Consider the following 18,872-nt stretch of genomic DNA (forward strand, 5'->3'; position numbering starts at 1 on the left):
TCCATCCTTGAAGCAAACCATCATGGGATCAACCCCTGGCTCCATATATACTCATTACCCCATCCCAAAGGCTTTTTTGTGATGCCAGGAAAGTTTCCTCTCGGTTGTGTGTGAGAAAATCAAGCCACTGTAGCTAGCGATGGTTCTCATTTTCTTTGACTCTTACGAATGCCCTGACTCATCAGAGATGAGGGCAGGAGACCCTGTGTGTTGTGGCCAGGTAAAGCAGTAGGAACGAGCCTGGTGGTCTGTCCTCCAATACAGAGACATAAAGAGAGACACAGAGACACAGAGGAAGAATTCCTGAGCAGGAAAGAGGAGAAGGAGAAGGGTGCCTTTCAGACTACTATGGTCTGCCGACCTGAACGTGGTGGGCACAGAGAGAAGGTGGTGCTAAGCTTGATGGACACTGAAGAGCTTTCATTGATATTCTGTGGCATCTGCCCTGCACCTCATCTCTGAGAACCTAGACGCAAGGGTCCTCAAACTTTTTAAACAGGGGCCAGTTCACTGTCCCTCAGACCATTGGAGGGTCTGACTATAGTAAAAACAAAACTTATGAACGAATTCTTATGCACACTGCATATATCTTATTTTGCAATGAAGAAACAAAACAGATACAAATACAATATGTGGCCTGCGGGCCATAGTTTGAGGACCACTGATAGAGGGTTCCCCACAGCCATAGCCTGCAGCCCTCAGGGCCCACAAGCTTGAGAGCTGCTTACTGGGTCTCACTCATCTCTGTTGCTTCCAGAGTTTGGAAGGGCAGCGTCAGAGAGCTGGGCCGGGCAGCCTGTCCTCTGCGAAAGGGCACTAATTGGCAGTCGCTAATCTTGACTGGCTTGGGCCAGAGTGATAGCGCAGTGGTAGGGCATTTATTTGCCTTGCATGTGGCAGACCGGAACTGATCTGGGTTCAATCCCTGGCATCCCATATGGTCCTTGAGCCTGCCAGGAGCAATTTCTGAGAGCAGAGCCAGGAGCAACCCCTGAGCTCAGCCGGGTGTGGTCCCACCAAAAATGTTTTTGACTGGCTTAGTTAAAAGATAGAAAAAAAAAAAAGAAGAAAAAAGATAGAAGGCAGAACAAATTAATTCCCTCTGGAGAACACAGTTGCATTGTCCTAAGGAAGCAAGATGGGGGGAAGTGAAGAGACAGACTGACTTGGCGCATAGGTTATCCACAGGGGAGTATTCTCATCTGTAGTGTCTTCCTGTTATTTTTCCCAGAGACAAGGGGTTGGGAAGCCACTTTCTTGTTGGCAAGAGAGGCAGGGTCACAGAAAAAGAATTTTGTTGGTCTGTTTTGGGGCTACACCAGGCCCTACTCAGGGCTCACTCATGGTGTTGCTCGTATGGGATGCCAGGGATTGAACCCAGATTGGTCCACTCCAGGCAAGAGCCTTCCCCCAAGTCCTCTGTATCGTTCCAGCCCCATAGAAGTAGACCTGGCTCTCTTTCTTGCTCAAGGTCAGGGAGGAGGTAGGCATGAGAATGACACAAAGGTCTTCAGTGCTGTGTATGGACAGACCTAGGTGGGATGTGCTTGGAATAGGAGAGGTTTTAACAATAGCCTCACTGAAGACCCCAGTCCTCATTGTCTTTGTACCTGCGAGTGTCCTGAACATGCAGAAGTGAGGGCAGAAGACCCTGTGGGTTGTGGCCAGGTCAAGCAGTAGAAATGAGCTGGTGGCCTGTCTTCCCATCAATCAAGTGGCTCGGGCCCGGAGAGATAGCACAGAGGTGTTTGCCTTGCAAGCAGCCAATCCAGGACCAAAGGTGGTTGGTTCGAATCCCGGTGTCCCTTATGGTCCCCCGTGCCTGCCAGGAGCTATTTCTGAGCAGACAGCCAGGAGTAACCCCTGAGCACCGCCGGGTGTGGCCCAAAAACAAAAAACAAAAAAAAAAAAAAAAAAAAATCAAGTGGCTCATCTATGGAAATCCACCTTCAGAGTTCTCCAGAAGGATGATGTGGGAGGCTGGAATGTGTTTGCCTTTCCTGGCCCAGTCTCTGCTCTGCTGACCTTTCACAGCACAGAAACCAAGTTTCCTGCTTTATGGCTGCTGGCTGCTCGGCCACACTTATTCTCAAACAAAAGAGTCCAGTTTTCCTTCCTTAGTTCTTTGCCTTGCCAAGTCAAAGCCAGAACTACTGAAGAGCCCTTCTCAATGGCCATTTGCTGCAGAAAAATTGCAAAAGGGAGGTGCTCTGCAAAGTGGGTGCCATAGCACTGTCTTCAGCTCCTTTGATGGGTCTGATTCCTTACCCAACTTCATAGCCCTCTCGCTTCTTTGCTCCTCGAATAAATCACCTGCAGGAGATCCAAATGGCCAAAGCATGCTTTAGGAAGGCTTGCCAGTTCCCTTGGGAAAACTGATGAAAAACAGGGCTAGATTGCATTTCAGTGAGAGTCGGGTGTGTATGTATGCAGTCAGTACCCTGTGTGTCCTGGCCAAAGGCTCACTGGGGCTTTTGCAGGATAAATCTGGGAGGCTTCTACCTCTGACACCTGCTCCTCTGCACTTCCAGTGACAGTCACTGGTCCACCAGGAACCTCCACTTTAAAAATAGAATGGTAATTGTCTTCTGTGCTGCTGGGAGAGGTGGCAAACACGGCAGCACTGTGACATATGAATTACCCAGGTTTCTCTTTTCTTCCTTAACAAATCTCACAAATCACTGCGTGTTGGTGCTGCTGTGGTTTCACTCAGTAGAGTTTATTTCATGACATGGGCAAATTCCTTGTCTTTCTTCTTGAGTGGACTCAGGCAGGTTTAGGGAATTACAGTCCCTCCCAACTGCTCTCCTTTATATTAATTATTAATTAATTAGTCCAAGAGGTGTATGAAGTGAATTGTGAGGCCTTTCTTGGCCCAACCCAGTGCCTTCAGCCCCTATGGCCTTGTGGGGTCTGTAGGTATCAGAGTAACGGAGAGGAAACGACACACAGCAGTTAGATACAGTTTCAGGAGACATCAGCTTTATTTACAAGGCCCTAACAGCCATGTGCATTTTCCTTACATGGCCTCTAAGCCAACCAGCCTCTCTGCACCCAACCTCTTCTGTCCTTCTCTTCACTCTTCTCTCCTTCTCTTCACTCTTCTCTCCTTCCTCTTTCTCCTTCTTTCCTCCTTCCTCTTCTCTCCTTCTCCTTCACTCTTCTCTCCTTCCTGTTGCGTCTCTCTTCCTTGCTGAGTCTCTCTCTCACCCCTTCCTCAGGCCACTTTAATTACCAATCACAGACCCCTTCCAGCTGTGGGAGGGTCTGACCATTCAGGTAAGATTAGCATTTAACCTTGAGGAGGGATAACACCCACCATTTCCTTCTCTGTCCTTCACTGTCCAGCTTTCCCTTCGAAGACTTGATTGTGGCCTGAATCAACCGCAACTGTTCCTGCTCTTTTTTGTCCACAGGGTAGTGGAGGGACTCTGGGCTCTACTGGAGAGGGCGGGTGGGAAGCATAGTGTGCTGATGGACAGAGATCTCCCTCTCCAAGAGACTTGTGTCCTTGACGACCCACCCTACCCTCTCATGGGTCTCACCGCAGAACTGTCTGACTCTGTGCTTGGGCTGCCCTTTTTGGAGCTCTCTATATGTGGAAGTTGGCCAGCAGCAGTCAAGACTAGGAGGGCAGTATATCTCTCCACTGGGAGTGGGGCAAAGAGGCCTGCAAGGGTGCTCAGTTGGGAGAACCAACACCACTGGTAGAGTGGCCTGCTTGTGGCTACTAAGATCTTGCCTAAGCTTGGTTTGCTCTCATGCCTACTTCTGCCTCCAGAGTCTGGTGGCTGGCCTGTGGCTGGTCCACCTTGGCCTGTGGCTCGTCTAACTGAAATGTGTGGCAAAGTCCCAGACATAAACAGAGATTACCAGGGCTGCATAGATGGGGTGTATCTGTAAGGCTTATATGCTCATATGGAAAAACACTGCTCCCAACAGAAGAGTTGAGTGAGGGGTCACACTGTATTGAGTGGTCCCCAAGCCTACTGACCATCTCACCTGAGCTTGGTTCTTGGTTCATCTTGGTTCTCACATCTACATGCTTTCTCTGGATAGCCTCCCTGTAGAAACAGTAGCTACCCCACAGGTCCCATCAATACTGGCCTAGCATGGCAGTGCCATGGGCACCTGGGAATGGGTTCCAGGACACATGGTGACTGTGAAGGTCAGCCTGCCCCAGAGGGACAGAGCTGTTGGCCAGGTGAGTGAGCTATAAGAGGTCAGACAAGGACATCTAGCATCCAGGGAGTCTGTGACAGGGCTTCCCCCTTCTCATCAGCAGCAACTGGCAGGTTTGGGGAGGCAGAGCCAGTAGGGCTGTGTCCTGAGGTCTATCCTTGGCTCAGTGTCCATCAGAGCTGTCTGTGTGCTTGCTTGCAGATGAGCTTGGACAACGATGATAAAAGAGCTCGAACCCGATCCAAGGCCCTCCGAGGTAAGTATCCTCATCCCTTCTGATGAGACTTCCCCAAACTCTGCTCTGGCTGGGTTTTACCTCTTCATCTGTGAATGCTGTTAAACCTCATGTTTTCCATAGGACTCCAGCAGTACCCAGGCCTGGGACATAGTTCTCCTTACTGGGCACTTGGCTCTGAAGGCCTGTGGGGGTGGTCATTGGCCCAAACCTTACACCAGTAGTAGGGTAGGGGTTCTTCTCTGTGAGGGTAAGTAAGGGTAGTAGTGGAGGTAGGATAGTGCTCTGTGTGGAGAACATGAGCAGTCAGTCCCTGCCTGATGTCTTGACCTGGTGATGTCAGGAACTGGAGGGATGGAGTGGTGGTGGGGTTGGGACAAACCTTGCTGCCTGGCATAGTCAGGTCTGAGCTCAGCCAGGGCGATCCTGTACATGGAGGTTGCAGGTTTCTGGGCACAACAAGGCCTGGGGTTCCTCTCCTTACCACCTTGCAGACCTTGGGCCACTTTGCTCTAGAGTCCTGCACAAGGTCGGTTCCTGTTCAGCTCCATCTGCAGAGCCAGCTGTAGTTAGGAGACAAGACACTGTACTGGCCCCAAGGGGTACCTGACTGCCTGGTCTGATCACAAAGATGGGAAGACAGCTCTTTGCTTAGATCTTATGAGACATGAGATCTGAGACATCAGAAAAGGGGGTTTAGGCTCACTGGTTGGGGGTGTCACTTTTGCTCTGCTGTGCTCTTCGGGCAACATGCCTTTCTGTTTCTGACCCCACACCTGTCTCCCTTTTTCTCTCTCATGCAGCCACTCCAGAGCCTGCAGTTGCTGACCTCAGGTAAGGAAGGGTTTGGACAGTGTTAAGCTCAGGCTACATTTTGGCTCTGAACCAACCTGTCCCCTGTGGACACTTGGAAGTGTCTGGCTTCTCTTAAGCCTTGCTCTGCCCAGCCTGGGATGCCCACTGACTGTGCATCTAGACTACCATGCACCCCATTGGTACCAGGGGCATGGCTCTGTGCTCCCTATTCACTTCCTGAGTCTCAGACAGCCATAGGGGCTGTGCCAACTCTCACAACTACTTCTCCTTCTTCTCCTCCTTCTTCTCCTTCTCCTCCTTCTCCTCCTTCTCCTTCTCCTCCTCCTCCTCCTCCTCCTCCTCCTCCTCCTCCTCTTCCTCCTCCTCCTCCTTCTTCTTCTTCTTTTTTTTTTTTTTTTGGTTTTTGGGCCACACCCGGTAATGCTCATGGGTTACTCCTGGCTATGCACTCAGAAGTTGCTCCTGGCTTGGGGGACCATATGGGACGCCGGGGGATCGAACCGCGGTCCGTCCAAGGCTAGCGCAGGCAAGGCAGGCACCTTACCTCTAGCGCCACCGCCCGGCCCCCTTCTTCTTCTTCTTCTTCTTCTTCTTCTTCTTCTTCTTCTTCTTCTTCTTCTTCTTCTTCTTCTTCTTCTTCTTCTTCTTCTTCTTCTTCTTCTCTCTCTCCTTCTCCTTCTCTCCTTCTCCTCTTCTCCTTCTCCTTCTCCTTCTCCTTCTCCTTCTCCTTCTCCTTCTCCTTCTTCTTCTTCTTCTTCTTCTTCTTCTTCTTCTTCTTCTTCTTCTTCTTCTTCTTCTTCTTCTTCTTCTTCTTCTCCTCCTCCTCCTCCTCCAGGCAGGTCCTGGGGGACCATATGGGATGCTGGGATTCAAACCAACATCAGTCCTGGTTCAGCTGCTTGCAAGGCAAACATCCTACCACTGTGCTATATCTCTCTGGCCCCCATCTTTCACAACTTCTGTGGGAACAGTCTGATCCTGTGACTTGGTAGCAGTTCCAATCCCTCCCAGCTCTTGACTCTCTTCCTTGGGGTATACTGAGTAGAGGGGGTGTGGTTCTAACAGCTGTCTCAGTAAGAACAGGAGGCCAGGTCCCCTTCCCAAGGTCAGAGGCTGTGTCCTCATGAGTGGCTGACTTTGGCTTCTTGATTTTTTTGTTTTGGTGGTAATTGGGCCACAAGTGACTGTGCTCAGGGGCTAATATTGACTTTGTGCTTAGGAGTCACTCCTGGCAGTACTTGAGAAACCAAATGTGATGCCAGGAATCAAAGGGGGTCAACTGTATGCAAGGCTATAGCTTCTGTCCTAACTCTTCAGTTAGGAGGAGGAGGAGTGGAAGAGGAGGAGAAGGAGAAGGAGAGGGCCAGGCCAGGCAAACCCACAGTACTTACTCCTTGACCACCCCAGTGCCCACCCTGGCATGGAGCCATGAGCAATGCCATGCCTTAGTGTTTCTGTTCTGCTTCTGAGAAGGGCAGGGATGATGCTTTCTTCCTCAAAGCCCAGGAGACTGAGGTCTTGCTAAAAGGTTCTGAGAAGTTCCACATGTCTTCATGACTCACAGAATCCATAGAGACTGGGTTAGACTTTAGCTGTAACTGTAGAGCCTGCTGGAGTTTGTTCTGTGTCCCTCAGCCCGGCTACATCTCTGGTGGCCTTGGGAGAGTGTTGGGTGGGGGCTGTAACAGGCCTGGGGAAGGAGACCGGAATTCAGGGCCTGACAGATAGCAGTCCTCTCAGGTCCATGTGCATTTCCTGGTGGCTGTCAGCCCTTTGGTGGAGAGGAAAGCCAGGACAGAAGTCAGAGCTCAGTTCCGGTCTTGAGGTAGCAGAGAGGGTTAGATGTAGCTCTCTAGAGCTGTTCTGTATTTCCCCCTGTACCCAGCTTCTTCAAACCCTGGAGATGACTCTGTGCTGGGCCCTCAAGAGTTGGGATCTGTATAGAGAGATGCTTCCAGAAGGGGGTGCCCATCACAGGATAGTCATTGGGGACACTTGGTCACAAGGAGGAAGGAAGTGGGACAGAACTGAGAACTCTGGGTCTTGGTAACTGAAGTTTTGAAGCAGGTTGGAAAGGCAAAGGAAAAGATGATGTTCTCTTGTAACTCTGAAGCAGCAGGAGCAAAAATAGCTCAAAGTAGATTGTTCGGAAATGTTCTGAGGCTCTGGCCATGGTAAGTGAGGGAATTGTGGGGTACCTGGATTTAACAATGCTTCATCAGTCTGTGGCCTCATCTCACTTTCTTGGTAGAAGTGAGACCAGTTATTACTTTATGAAGAAAAACGAGGGTCAGTGCACTGATTGAGTTCCATGTTCTGACAGGGTCTCCAGCATTTTCTTTTTCTTTGTTTGTTTTGGTTTTTGGGTCACACCTGGCAGCATTCAGGGGTTACTTCTGGCTCTATGCTCAGAAATCGCTCCTGGCAGGCTCGGGGGACCACATGGGATGCCGGAATTCGAACCACTTTCCTTCTGCATGCAAGGCAAATGCCTTACCTCCATGCTCTCTCTCCAGTTCCCAACATTTTCTTAAACTGAGTTGGTCCTCAGAGCGGCCCACAAAGGCCTACATGAAGCTCAGTGTTCCTATGTGCCCCTCCTGGGTCTGGGCTGTAGTGACTATAGAGAGCCAGGCTGTCTTCCTCTGAGGACAGTTCTTTAGCCCCAGGAGCTGGAGGTACATAAGCTAGGAGTGAGTCCTCACAGCCTCTCCCTATGGTGGAAAGAAAGTGCTCACATGACAGGGCTCTCCCGCAAGGGCTTAAGAAAGGGAACTCTGGGAATAGGGCTCACTGTGCCCCCCAAAACCATAGTTTTGAGGCCCTACCCTGCTCCAGCTGAGCATCAGGGCTCTGTGAGCACCTGGCAGAAGAAGGATAAGATTGCTCTGTGGAGCCGAGGGGCTGGAGCAGGTGAGTCTTGTTGCTTCCTTAGTGCATTACAGACTTTCCCATGAAAACCCAGAGAAGACATGGCCTGTGGTGCTTTTCGTGAGGAGATTTTTTTTTGTTTGTTTAATTTTTGGGCCATACCTGGCGGCACTCTGGGGTTACTCAAAAATTACTCCTGGCAGGCTCAGGGGACCATATGGGATACTAGGAATTAAACCTGGGTTTGTTCTGCGTTGGCCATATGCAAGGCAAATGCCCTACCTCTGTGCTATCTCTCTAGTCCAGGGGTCTCAAACTCAATTTACCTAGGGGCTGCAGGAGGCAAAGTCGGGGTGATCCTTGAGTGCAAAGTCAGTAGTAAGCCTTGAACATTGGGGGGTGTGACCCAAACAACTAAAACAAACAAAACAAAACAAAAAAAGATTCCTCTAGGGCAGGGCCACAAAATGTTGTACGGAGGGCCGTTTGCAGTCTGTAGGCCGTGAGTTTGAGACCCCTGGAGAGACAGCACAGGCTAGTCTCTGGTGAGGGAGTTTGACTTTGTTGTTCTTTTTGGCCACACCTGGCTATGCTCAGGTCTTGGCCTTGCACTCAGGGATCACTCCTGGTAGGCCTTGGGAGACCATCTGGGGTGCTAGAGATCAAATCCAGGTTGGCCCCTTGCACCCTATCCACTGTGCTATCTTTCTGGCTCCAGCCCCTTTGACTTGAATTTGAGTTGATCCTCAGCATGGGTACTTTCTTGTCCTGCATCCCAAACCCCTCTCAGCAAGCCCTTCCTCACCAGATGGCCTCCCCCTTGAGCCTAGAGGACAGGTGAGACTGTGTGTGTGTGTGGGGGGGGGGCTGTTCTATGCCTACCCCTGGAGGGCTGAAGGGATGGATGATGGCAGCTGAGGCGTGACTATGAGGTGGGGCTCTGGGCATGTGCCAATATCCCAGACACGGTGCATACAGGTTGTTTTGTGAACAGCTCCTGGGGGGCCACTTGCCCTCTCCCTGTCTCTGCATGCTGGGGAGAGGCCTGAGCATGGGAAACCAGTCAATGTGGTCCTGGAGGGGTCTTCAGAGAGCCTCCACAGGCCTCTCGGTCCCTCCTCTCCAAGCACCCACGCAGCGTCCTTCTCACATTCTCTGTGTCTGGCTGCTGCTCTTCTCTTCTGTCTGGGGGGGGGCGAGGTGTTTTTGAGAGCAGGTGACATGTTTGGGGCAGTGCCAGTGCCCCACAGGCCTCCACAGCAGCTGTCACCTAATTGCCTGATTAACTCAGTGATTAACCCACTAATTGGGCCCTCAGCTTCAAATCCCCAATAACAAGGAGCTTCTGTGAAAAGTCTCAAAGCTAGTTCTGGAGTGAGTGAAAGCGAGTGTGAGGCCAAGATTCTCAGAGATACAGACCCCCACCCCATCCCTGTGCACTCTCCTCCCCTGTTCACAGTGAAGTCAGTAAAATGGCAGCTTCCAAAGGCAGGTCACTGCCCAAACCGACCACCATCCTGGCTACTGATGAGTGGCGGACAGGACAGTGAGTCCAGGCTACCATCTGCCACATTAGAATCCAGAGATGGTGCCCTCTCCTCTGGTATCCCAGAGTACTTCCTTCCTGGGGGAGGCGCAGAAACCTCTGTTGAACCACTGAGAATGGGGAGTACAGGCCTCGTATACAACCCTTCATCTTTGGCACCACTGGGGGGCCCTAGAGACCCCAGCACTGTAGGCCCTAGCCCTGAGCTGGGGCCTGCTGAGTGTCTGTCACCAGGAGAAACCCTTGACCTCTCAAGTGCCACTTAGAGGCCATCGTAGAACATCTCATGTCCAGCAGGGGGGCCTTGGGACAACCTGCCCCAGTTAGTTAATCTTCCATGGGTTCTTCCCTGTTAAAACAGGGTGGAAATGGGCCCGGAGAGATAGTACAGCGGTGTTTGCCTTGCAAGCAGCCAATCCAGGACCAAAGGTGGTTGGTTCGAATCCCGGTGTCCCATATGGTCCCCCGTGCCTACCAGGAGCTATTTCTGAGCAGACAGCCAGGAGTAACCCCTGAGCACTGCCGGGTGTGGCCCCAAAACCAAAACACACACACACACACACACACACACACACACACACACACACACACACAAAACAAACAAACAAACAAAAAAACAAACAAAAAAACAGGGTGGAAATATGGCCAGTCCCTACCGGCCAGTACCTATAGAGTGATTCCACCCTGACCTCATTTTGGGGAGCACTGTAGGTGCCTATGAGCCACTTTGAGACTTCCTTATTGAGTTCTAAGGGTGACAAATGAGGCCTCTCCCCTCATCTGTACCCTGCACTCCCCTGGTCTCCTATTGTATCCCTTCCCCACACCCCATTTACTCTCCTTCACCCTTAAATCCCCTGTATTCTTTTTTATTTTTTTGGGTCACACCAGGCGGTGCTCAGGGATTAGTCCTGGCTCTGCACTTTGAAATTGCTCCTGGTAGGCTCAGGAGACCATATGGGATGCTAGAAATCGAACCCAGGCCCTTCCTGGCTCGGCCACATGCAAGGCAACGCTCTACCGCTGTACTATCAATCTGGCCCCATACCCTGCATTCTTGTGCTCCTTTGTAACCCCTGCATCCCTGAACCCCCACACTTCCTTGTACTTCTGCACTCCTCTGTATCCCTGCACTTGATAGCATCTAGCCTAGGTAGTAGCTGAAGGAACCAGTGCTGTCAGTGCTTCTCTCCCTGTGGGACCTGCCCCACATACACAGTTGTCTTGTGGGTTCAAGGATGGGTCTAGCCCTTCTTCCTCTTTGGAGCTGTGACCCCAGCGGGTCTGCATGTCAGGCTTACAGTGTGGTACAGGCAGATAGGGGTTGCACAGGCAACTATTCTCTCTAGCAGTGGTCTTCACTGCGCTATTCAGAGCCCTAGTGTTGGTGCTGAGCCCTCTGGGGTCTCAAGTAGCTTGTTCTGGGTAGTCCTTGTTGGCCCTGGTTCTTGCCCATAGAATCCTGGCAGTTAACCTGCTATGAAGCAGATAATCTGGAAGACAAGGACCCACCAAAGAAGGTTGCTATGGGAGTTGATCTCACTCAGATGGCTCTTGAAACACACGCACACATGTGTATGGCGTCTTCCCATTACTTACAAGAGGTGAATAATTTCATGAATGTTTTTTGCAAGGAGAGGCAGTCATTCTGAGAGGCACTGTTTGGAGCCCATCTTCCATGGTCCAGGGTGAAGGTGAGGGTCTGGGAGGCTTCTCCTCTCTCTTCCTGAGCCCTCACCCTGCTTTCCCCCCAGCTGCCCCACCCCAGGATGCACAGGCTCAGGACACATCCGGGGCAAGTACTCCAGGCACCGAAGGTAAGGAGCCAGTAGGCCTGTCGGTACTGCCTGGAAAGGTGCTGTGTGCTGTGGGCACTTTTCTGCCATCCTGGGCCTGGGGCACAGGGCCATGGGGGATTAGGGCATTTCAGAGAAGCCATATATGATTTCAAGAATCGTCAGGGACATTTCACATCATCTTGTTCAGTTTTTGGATCACAGTCACTGGGGATCAGAATCTGGTCTTGGTTGTGTTGTTCAGGGGCTGCTCTTGGGGGGTCTCTGGGAGCCTATCTGGTGCCAGAACTTGAACCCAGGCCTCCTTGTATGCATGCAGATTCTACTCTCAGCTCATGTGAGTCATCTCCCTGACCTTACAGAAAAATAAAAAAGTCACACACTAGCCTCCCATTCCTGAGTTGGGGAGTCTAGCTGAGATGCCAAGAGAACTTCAGGACAGCCAGGGGATTCCTGCCGAGGGGAAGGAAGGGTGGCAGGATCTAAGAAGGTGCTGAGGGAGAGCCCGCTTGGTCTCCTGCTGCCCAGTCTGCAGAGCTGCCCCCTGGCCAAGAAGAGAAACATGGAGGGTGCGGAGACCGAGCACCTGGTGTGCAAGCGGAAGTCGCTACCCCTGAAGCTGGCATTGGACGAGGGCTGTGGCCTGGAGAGCGAGGGCAGTGAGGACGCCGGAGTGAAGGACGCCTCTGTCTCGGATGAATCGGAAGGAACTCTGGAGGAGGATGAAGCCGAGATGTCAGGACAGGAGGATATTCATCGCTCGGAGCCAGCTGAAGGTGCTTTGTTGCTCATTCTTCCCGAATAAAGGCATTTAGTGTGGCCCTGAGAATCGCAGCCTGTGAGCGGGAGGGGCCCCTCCATGCCAGTGAAAGGGCCTCGAGATTCCCTTCCTGAGAACAAGAGTGGTCTTGTCCCCATGTGCTGAGCTTTTCTGGAGAGGGGCCCACTCGGGGAGTGGGGCCCTTGGGTGCGTATGTGAACTGCGGGGTTGTGATTGCGGCTGTGTTTGTAGGCAGGAGAGAGTGGGGGTGGATGTGGGGGACACAGAGAGGCACCACATAGCTGACCCCAAGTCTCAGCTACTTAGAAACAGGGTGAGGAAGCAGGTGACTGACAACCAGGCAAGCTAGCTGGGAGCGAGTTGGGGTTCTCTCTTCAGCAGCTGCCCTGGACTCTGCTGTGAGAATGCCACAGAGCCCAGAGGCTGAGGCTTCGGGCAGTGCTGGGACCCAGGATTTAGCTCTCCAGTTCCCGCCTGGCCTGATATCTTTGGGACTGAAAGAACATGAGATGCATTTTTGTTCTGTTTTGGCGTCAGTCCATGGAGAGTGCTCACACCTGCCTCCTGGCCCTGCTGTACCCTAAAGTCCATGCAGAACCTTCCAGATTGCAGCGGGCAAGGGCTTTCGCTGGCATCTTACAGAGGAGTGGGCATCCTGGGGAGAATCCGCATGTGGCGAGTGCCCACGCATCTTAGTCACGGCAGCTAAAAGACTTAAATTTGGGTCTTTTAAAAATACAACTACTTCTCAGTTGTGAAATGCTTTTTTGAGATCATTGGCTGCCTTCTCCCAGTTCTGCTCCATGTGACGTAGGCTCACCTGAACTGAGACCGTGCGCATACCAAGCAGGGCTGTCCCCATGGAAGGTCAGAGTGACCCCAGCTCTTGAATAAGGAAGCCTAGAATCAGGTCTCGGGGATCCCATTTCCCAGGGTTCCTGCTGTGAGGGTGCATTGAGGCAGGGTGGGCACCTTCTCCCTTGCCCAGATGCTTTTCCCACACTGTATTTCTGGTTCTGTCCAGGAAGGAACCCTGCCAGGTGCCACTCTGCATCCACCTCCCTCAGCAGCCGCGGCTGTGCAGGCCCCTCTGAGGGCAGCTACAGCAGCTACCAGGAAATCGTCGCCGCTTCTCTCTTGAACCTGGGCCAGATCGCCAAGGAGACCTTGATCCGGGAGGACTCGGGCCAGGCCTCCAAGCAGGGCCCTGGCATTGTGCACCTGGTTGAGGAAGAGGCTGAGGAAGGGACCAGCAGTGATGAAGGTGAGAAGGAGGTCTTCATCCAGCCCGAGGATGCTGAGGAGGTCATCGAGGTCACCAGCGAACGCTCACAGGACCTGTGTCCCCAGTCCGTGAAAGGAGTGGCTAGAGAGGAATCCAACAAGCAGAAGGTCACCCTGGGCCAGGAGGAGGATGAAGAGGAAGAGGAGGAGGAGGAGGAGGAAGAAGAGGAAGAGGAGGAGGAAGAGGACGATGAGGACGAGGAGGAGGAGGAGGACGAAGACGAAGACGATGAGGAGGAGGAGACTGACCCTGATGTGATCTGCCAGGAGGATATACCCAACACCTGCGCCCCGAAGGGCCCTGTACCCCGCTGTGCTGCACTGCCCAGCCCTAAGCCCGAGTATTCTGTCATCGTGGAGGTGCATTCTGACGATGGCAAGGATGAGGACGCAGGTTCCCAGAAATCGACCGTGACTGATGAGTCGGACATGTATGACATGTTGACACGTGGGAACCTGGGCCTCCTGGAGCAGGCCATTGCCCTGAAGGCCGAGCAGGTGCGCATCTGTGAGCCTGGCTGCCAGCCCGCCGAGCAGGGCCACCCCGGGGAGCCAGGAAAGGGGGCACGGCCGCAGGACTCCGCTCGGAAAAACTATTGCAGCAAAGGTAGGTGGGGCTGGGATTTCCAGCATCTAGAGAATGACAGGGGGTGGTGGTGGTGGTGGTGGTCAGAGGGGGCCATTCATGACTGCAGGCTCACAAGGGAGAGTAGGAAGAGGGGATCTAATTCTTGGCTCAGTGGAATGATTCCTTGGGTCCAGAGGGGTCACCTGGGGAACAGAAAGAGGAAGCTGGAGGGAGTTGAAGGTTGATGGCCTCTGTAGGTAGACAGGTTGGGACACTCATTCCTGTGATGGGCTCTGGCAGTTGCAGAGACCTGGATGAAGAAATTGTCTGGGCTGGGAGGACAGCTGTTGAGGGGTACCCCTTCAAGGCAGTGCTGTTTGGGGGTGTCAGAGTCAGGTCACTAGAGATGCAGATACAGGAAACACAGGTGAAGGAACCTTGAATGCGGGGTCGGGTCAGACAGACTGGGAGTGTCAACCTTCATAGTACATGAGCCTACACAGCCAAGTGATAGTCCTGGAGTAGGTTGCCAAGCTGGATGGGCTTGGCAGTGCCTGGCTGTCCTTAGTTGAGGGTTTGAGGGTTGTGCTCCTGACTTCTGGGGCCTCCAGAGGCACAGGGAGAGGATCTGGGAAACCACCTTTCAGGCCCAGTTTTGGGACCTTTTAAACTCATAGGAAGGACTGGAGGCTCTAGGAAACCCACAGGGACTTCCTGGGATGGAGTTGGAAAGTGGGGCTTTGAGAAGCACAGAAGGAGTCCAGGGCTTGGATTCTTCCTAGCATTCCATAGCGTGACCTGAGCTGATTTTGCACCTGCCCAGGTGAGACTTACGTAGGCAGCGACTGCATCACAAACTTCCCTGGGCGGAGGCAGTGCAGGGAACTCCTTGCCAGGGGAGACGGAGTGGGAAGAGCCATTCTGCTGGGTATTTTATGCAGAACACTGTGGGTCCTGCTCTCTGGGAGGTCACCAGAATTGACACAGAGTTGGTGCATTCGAGTTCCCTGGTTGCTTGCTGTCTAACTCCTGGTGGCAGTTTGGCCATCATCACTCTGGACGGCAGGGACACACACCTGACCACACCTTACCTCTCCACCAACTCCATGTCTCCTATGTTTAGATCCCTCCAGAACTGAGAAGCGTGAGATCAAGTGCCCGACTCCAGGCTGCGACGGCACAGGCCATGTGACAGGGCTGTACCCCCACCACCGCAGCCTGTCTGGCTGCCCCCACAAGGACAGGATCCCCCCTGAGAGTGAGTGTGGGGCCAGATGGTGTGGGGACAAATCCATATCTGTAGGACTGGCAGCCCCAAGCCCTGCTTAGATGCCCAGATGCCCAGTCTGAGCTCCATGAGGCCAGGGTACAGAGGGTGCCCGTTACTCACCTAGTGATCCCAGCCTGATTGGTATTTTCCAGTTGGGAAAGTGCAGATGAGGGAGGGGAAGACAAGGGGACCAGGCTGTGTCCCTGCAGTGAGTGTCCCTGTTCTGAGGCACTAATCAAAACGGGGACAGGCTGAAAGTACAGTGGCTCATCGTGATGGGGCATGGTCTTGGGTTCTGGAGATGCTCCAGGCTGCCCATGCTCACCCACTCTCTGGCAGGACCAGTCCCTCTGGAGATGCCCATAACCTCTCCAAAGGTGCTACTTGGCTCCATCTTCTGGCAGGTGCCCCAAAGCCCATCATCTCACAGGCATCCCCTTCTGTGCCAGCCCCCCAACCCCACCCTCTGTGAATCTCCCCAGCTCCTGAGCTTGCTCACTGCTTCTCTCTCGCAGTACTGGCCATGCATGAGAATGTGCTGAAGTGCCCCACGCCCGGCTGCACGGGGCAAGGCCATGTGAACAGCAACCGCAACACACACAGAAGGTACTGGGCTGGGTGGGCACCAGCAGCCCAGTGGGGTGGCGGACGGGTGTGGTGGAGCCCTGCCTGGGACAGCTGAGGCCTGACGTGTCCCTAGATGATGTCCAGTGTCCTTGAGTGTGGCTGATCAAAGATGCTGCTGTACTGGGACTGAAGGCATATGGGGGCATGTTTGGAGGGGTGTTCTAGTGTCCATGCCCACTGGCATCCTTACAGCACCAGAGAGCTGGTTCTCTCTTATGGAAGGGCCCATACATGCCAGGGTGAGCTCTGGACAGCTTTAGGGCCACAAGTCAGACTCTAGAGCAGTGGTCCTCAAACTATGGCCCGCGGGCCACATATTGTATTTGTACCTGTTTTGTTTCTTCATTGCAAAATAAGATATATGCAGTGTGCATAAGAATTCGTTCCTAAGTTTTGTTTTTTCTATAGTCAGACCCTTCAATGGTCTGAGGGACAGTGAACTGGCCCCCTGTTTAAAAAGTTTGAGGACCCCTGCAGAGGGTGGACATGTAGCTAAGAGAGGGTAGAAGTGTCTGAGGTTTCTTCTAAGATGAGGACATTCCCAAACACGATTGATGGGGCCAGCCCCCATTAGATTCTTCTCTGAGGGGACAAAGCTGCTCCCAGTTGTTCAGGTCAAGGGCATTTTGGAGTAGTTCCTGTATCCTCAGTGCCACATCAGGGGTCAGGCTCAGTATTAAGTTCTATTCTGGGCCTTCATAAGGCAGCTGTTGGAATATGAGTTAGGGACAGACTGAGTCCAGGGTGGGAATTAGAGAAGGGAAGGAGGGGAGTCGGCAAGAGTTATAGGGGAGAAAAGTAGTGGGAAGGGTGGCAAGGGAGAGGAGGAGAGGAGAAGAGAACAGGGAGATGTGAGGGAAGGGATAATGAAGGAAATGAGGAGGGGTTGAGGAGAGGTGAGGAGGAGGAGTGAAGGGAAAAGATGGGAAAGGAGAGGAGGAAGGAGAATGGGGGAGGAGTAGAAAGGGCTGGGAAGGGAGATGTAGAAGGGTGAAGGAAAGAGGAGGGATGGGGAAGAAAAAAGGAAGGAATGGTAAGGGGTGGAGGAGGGGTGAAGGGGAGAGGATGGGGAAACGTATGAAATTCCTCAGACCTTCTTGAGGTCACCTCTGCCCAGAGCTCTGAAGATCTCTATCCTGTTTTTTATTTTTATTTATTTATTTATTTATTTATTTATTTATTTATTTATTTATTTATTTTTGAGTCACACCTGGCTGTGCTCAGGGGTTACTCCTGGCTCTGCACTCAGAAATAACTCTAGGCAGGCTTGGGGGACCATATGGGATGACAGGAACCAAACCGGGATCCATCCTGTGTTGGCCGCGTGCAAGTCAAATGCCCTACCACTGTGTTATAGCTCCGGCCAATGAGTACCTCTAACCTGTTTGTATGTTGCGGTACAAAATCTTCCAGAGCAGAAACCCAGGCAGCAGCTCTGGAGCTCGAGGGCCCTGCTGGAGAGAAACTGCTCTGGTGAAAGGAGCTCCCCCAGGGCTTTTGCTGTTCCTTCCTGTCCCTGTTCCCTGTTTGGACAGGCAAAGGCTGCAGGGGAGGGCTCAGAGGTCTCCCGGTCCTTCCTCTAGTTTGTCTGGGTGTCCCATTGCTGCTGCTGAGAAACTGGCCAAGTCTCACGAGAAGCAACAGCCGCAGTCAGTAGACCCTTCCAAGGGCAGCTCCAGCTCAGACCGAACTCTCAGGTGAGCAGAACAAGCCTTGGCGTGAAGAGATGCTGTGCTCCTGTGTCATGTTCCTGCCAGTGCCGTGGGATGCGAGTTCCTGCTCCAGAGTGCGTGTGTGGACCAATGTATGTTGCTGTGCCTATGTGTGCGCCTATGTCTGTATATGTGTGTACTTATATGTACCCATGTACCTCTATCCAGGTCTGATGATGTGTGAACCTCATTATGGAGCCTCAGATATGGATTTGTTTGGGGGGGTCACACCCAGTGGCATTCAGGGGTTACTTCTGGCTCTGCGCTCAGAAATAGTTCCTGGCAGGCTTGGGGGACCATATGGCGTGCTGGAATTGAACTGGGTCCGTCCAGGTTGGGCTACGTGCAAGTCAAATGCCCTACCACTGGGCGATTACTCCGGCCCCAGGAGCTTCAGCTATGGCATGGCCACCCTGCCCTACTCTCCAAAGGCCCCAGATCCCTTCATGAAGTAGTTCAGGGTGCAGGTATGGAGGTGCTGGCCTTGTCTGCAAGAAACACACTTCTCACACTCAGGGGCCATAGAGAAAGTTAGAGGCTCAGGGCCTTGCCCAGAGTCATTTTCTGCTATGGAGGAGCTGCCAGCACCCAGCTGGTCTCAGGGTATTCACACACTCTCTGACATTGTGGGTCTCCTCTCAGCCCACTCTCTGAGAAATAAAAGTTTCTGCAGTGATCTCTTCTGACCCTGGTTTGGCAAGGCCCCGATTTCTGTGCCTTTCTCTCTCTCTCTCTCTCTCTCTCTCTCTCTCTCTCTCTCTCTCTCTCTCTCTCTCTCATTTTTTTTTTGTGTTTTTGTTTTTGGATCACACCCCGCAGTGCTCAGGGGTTAGTCCTGGCTCTATGCTCAGAAATTGCTATGGGAGGTAGGACAGAAACAGAGGTGTAGGGAGGACAATTTGGTGATGGGAATCCCCCCTAATTTTATGTAAATATGTACCTAAAATATTATTGTCAACACTATGTAAACCACTATGATCAAAATAAAAATTAAAAAAAAAAAAAGAAATTGCTCTTGGCAGGCTTGGGAGACCATATGGGATGCCGGGATTCAAACCACCGACCTTCTGCATGTAAGGCGATTGCCTTACCTCCATGTTCTCTCTTCAGCCCCTGTGCCTTTCTCTTAGGTCCCCTGCTGTCTCTCTCTGAGGGTTCAGACTGGGGTCTCTGGCGGGGAGCAG

The 18,872-nt window shown here is 52.5% G+C and overlaps 1 protein-coding gene across 1 annotated transcript in view; it reads left to right on the forward strand.

Annotated features, from left to right (window-relative positions):
- Positions 1-18,872, forward strand: part of MYT1 (myelin transcription factor 1) — a 61,726-nt gene that overhangs the window by 18,920 nt on the left and 23,934 nt on the right. Inside the window, exons 3-9 of the mRNA XM_049777470.1 lie at positions 4,384-4,438; positions 5,221-5,251; positions 11,975-12,222; positions 13,252-14,118; positions 15,203-15,337; positions 15,865-15,955; positions 17,560-17,673. Of these exons, the coding sequence (XP_049633427.1) occupies positions 4,384-4,438; positions 5,221-5,251; positions 11,975-12,222; positions 13,252-14,118; positions 15,203-15,337; positions 15,865-15,955; positions 17,560-17,673 (1,541 nt within the window). The remainder of the gene's footprint in view (positions 1-4,383; positions 4,439-5,220; positions 5,252-11,974; positions 12,223-13,251; positions 14,119-15,202; positions 15,338-15,864; positions 15,956-17,559; positions 17,674-18,872) is intronic.

Source organism: Suncus etruscus, chromosome 7, assembly GCF_024139225.1.
Source record: "Suncus etruscus isolate mSunEtr1 chromosome 7, mSunEtr1.pri.cur, whole genome shotgun sequence".
NCBI classification, from domain to species: Eukaryota; Metazoa; Chordata; class Mammalia; order Eulipotyphla; family Soricidae; genus Suncus; species Suncus etruscus.